The sequence below is a fragment of the Hordeum vulgare genome, chromosome 5H, assembly GCF_904849725.1.
Source record: "Hordeum vulgare subsp. vulgare chromosome 5H, MorexV3_pseudomolecules_assembly, whole genome shotgun sequence".
NCBI classification, from domain to species: domain Eukaryota; kingdom Viridiplantae; phylum Streptophyta; class Magnoliopsida; order Poales; family Poaceae; genus Hordeum; species Hordeum vulgare.
In genome coordinates, this window is record NC_058522.1 from 371805684 (window position 1) to 371807825 (window position 2142).

Below are 2142 nucleotides of genomic sequence, written 5' to 3' on the forward strand. Positions count from 1 at the left end.
ACCGTCAGCCCCGTCGTTTGCAGGCACATAGTTTTCACAAGATCTGATGTATCCTCCTACCAACCAAGAGGGCAAGAGTCCAGCAACAGCCGCCGCTGTTCACCGCAATTACGGGCGAGACGATGAGTCAACTTGATCCTGGTCCATGCTACCAGTAGCAACAGCCATGGGTCTCCCCCTCCTCGATGAGGCCGCTTCATTTTTCGCTGCGCTAGGGCCTTCTCCCGGCTGTTCATTCACGGTCCGCCGCTCCAGTATGAACAAAATAAAAATTATCATATTTGGATATTTGATTTGCAAAGATGATTTTTTATGTCATTTGTGAGCGGAAGGAGGTCATAAAAGAGTCGGCCACAACAAATCCTGATTAAAAGAGTCAAATGATTGAAAAAATATATTTATTATCAAACTAATCTTTCATCCAAACACCATAAAAGGCTAGAGTTAGTTCACGGTTAGTTCGGAATTAGAAACTAACTCTAACCTCTAGCCAAGCTAGAGTATTCATTGGTTTGATTACCCACGAATGGCCACGAGCAAGACGGGTCCATGGCCACGAATTAAACGCGGCCTCACCTCCACGTACGTAATCCGCAGTTCCCATCCACGTGTCGCCGGCAACTCTAGCAGCGCCTCGTGCAACATACTCAGATACTCTACAGAACGGCCAGCGAACCGAACTGCCGACCGACCGGCGCAGCACGCCATGAAGGCGTCGCTGAAGCTCCGGGACGAGGCGGGGCCGCTGCTCCGCGCGAAGCTCCCCGTCGAGCTCTTCTCCGTGCCCGCCGTCGCCTCGCTCACCGCCGGCGACCCGGCCGACCTCCGCCTCTCCCTCGCCACGGCCGTCCCGGCGCTCCCGTCCCTACGCCTCTCCTACGCGCCGAACCGCCCCGCGGGGTCCTCCCCGCTCTCCGCTTCGCTCGTCCTCGGCCACGGCCCCGGCGGCTGCCCCTCCGCGCCCGGCGCCTCCGCCATCACCATGGTCGTCGAGGTCAGCGCCGCGGGCGCGCTCTCATTCTCGCTGGCCCTCAAGCCCTCGCTGGGAGACTTCGCCGTGCGCAAGCGGTTCTATTCAGACGGCGGGGGCGGCGGGATGTCGGCGTCGGTGGTGACGATGAGGAGCGTCGTGCCGGTTCGCGGGGGCGCGGCAGCGGCGAGGGTCCGGTGGGGCGTGAGGATACCCGCCGAGATGACCGCCGGTGTGGAGGCCGGCAACGCCGGGGTGATGCTGCGGAGGCTGCCTTTCTTGGTTCTCGGCAAGGTCACGGTGGAGAGGCGGGCGGGGAAGTCGGCGCCGGAGGTTGCGCGGCAAGAGGAGGCGGCGGTGGAGAAGGTGAGGAGAGAGAACGAGAAGCTGAGGCGGGAGGTCCACGGGCTCCGGGCGACAGCTGGGCAGAGGAGAGAGAATGAGACAGCGGCGTTGGCCGCTGCCGGCCGGAGCATTGGCGGATGGTCGCCAGGGATGAGTACGAAACGAGATGGCGTTGATGTAGGCCAGCAAGTGAATCCTGCCCGCTAGATTGTTGAACCTGGGATTTATCCATTTCTTCCTTTTCTGGTTTGCCAATAACAGTATATGCTACGAGTGTATTTGTATTAGCCTATGAGCATATTGTACATAGTATGTTGCAAATAGAAGCAATGTGAAAACAGGACAACTTGAATATCCCCGCTTACCTACAATTTGCGCACTGTTTACTTACGAAATGACAACTCTCGCTTTACCCCAAACTCTCAACTGCCATGTATTTGCAGTGATGCAGAGCAACCGTCTAGTGTGTGCTTGTAAACAGATGATAACTCTCCTTTTATCTTAAGATATTATTTGCCATTTTTCTGCAGTGTTTTCAGGGACAACTGCCTAATGTGCTTAGGAGCATATGACAACTCTCACTTTATCCCAAGATATTATTTGCCTTGTCTTTTCAGTGTTACCTCGTAATTGCCTAGTGTGTTTTACTTAGCAGGTGGCAACTCTTTCTTCGCCCCAAGATATTATTTACCATGTCTTTTGCAGTGTTACAGGGCAACTTTATAGTGTATTTAGTTAGTACTCCCTCCTTTCCGGTTTACATGGCTCATCTTAAAAATTACAGATTTCCATTATATTTGGCTCATTTTGAGTCTAATTAAGTTAAA

The 2142-nt window shown here is 54.1% G+C and overlaps 1 protein-coding gene across 1 annotated transcript; it reads left to right on the forward strand.

Moving 5' to 3' along the window:
• The first annotated feature begins 402 nt into the window (after positions 1 to 402).
• On the forward strand, positions 403 to 1669 carry LOC123396335. Its single transcript, XM_045091293.1, has one exon. It carries the CDS (start codon positions 527 to 529, stop codon positions 1520 to 1522), a length of 996 nt encoding a protein of 331 aa, XP_044947228.1. The 5' UTR covers positions 403 to 526; the 3' UTR covers positions 1523 to 1669.
• Positions 1670 to 2142: the final 473 nt, after the last annotated feature.

Coding starts and splice junctions, on each gene's coding strand:
- LOC123396335 (XM_045091293.1), top strand. CDS start 527: ATGGCCACGAGCAAGACGGGTCCATGGCCACGAATTAAACGCGGCCTC.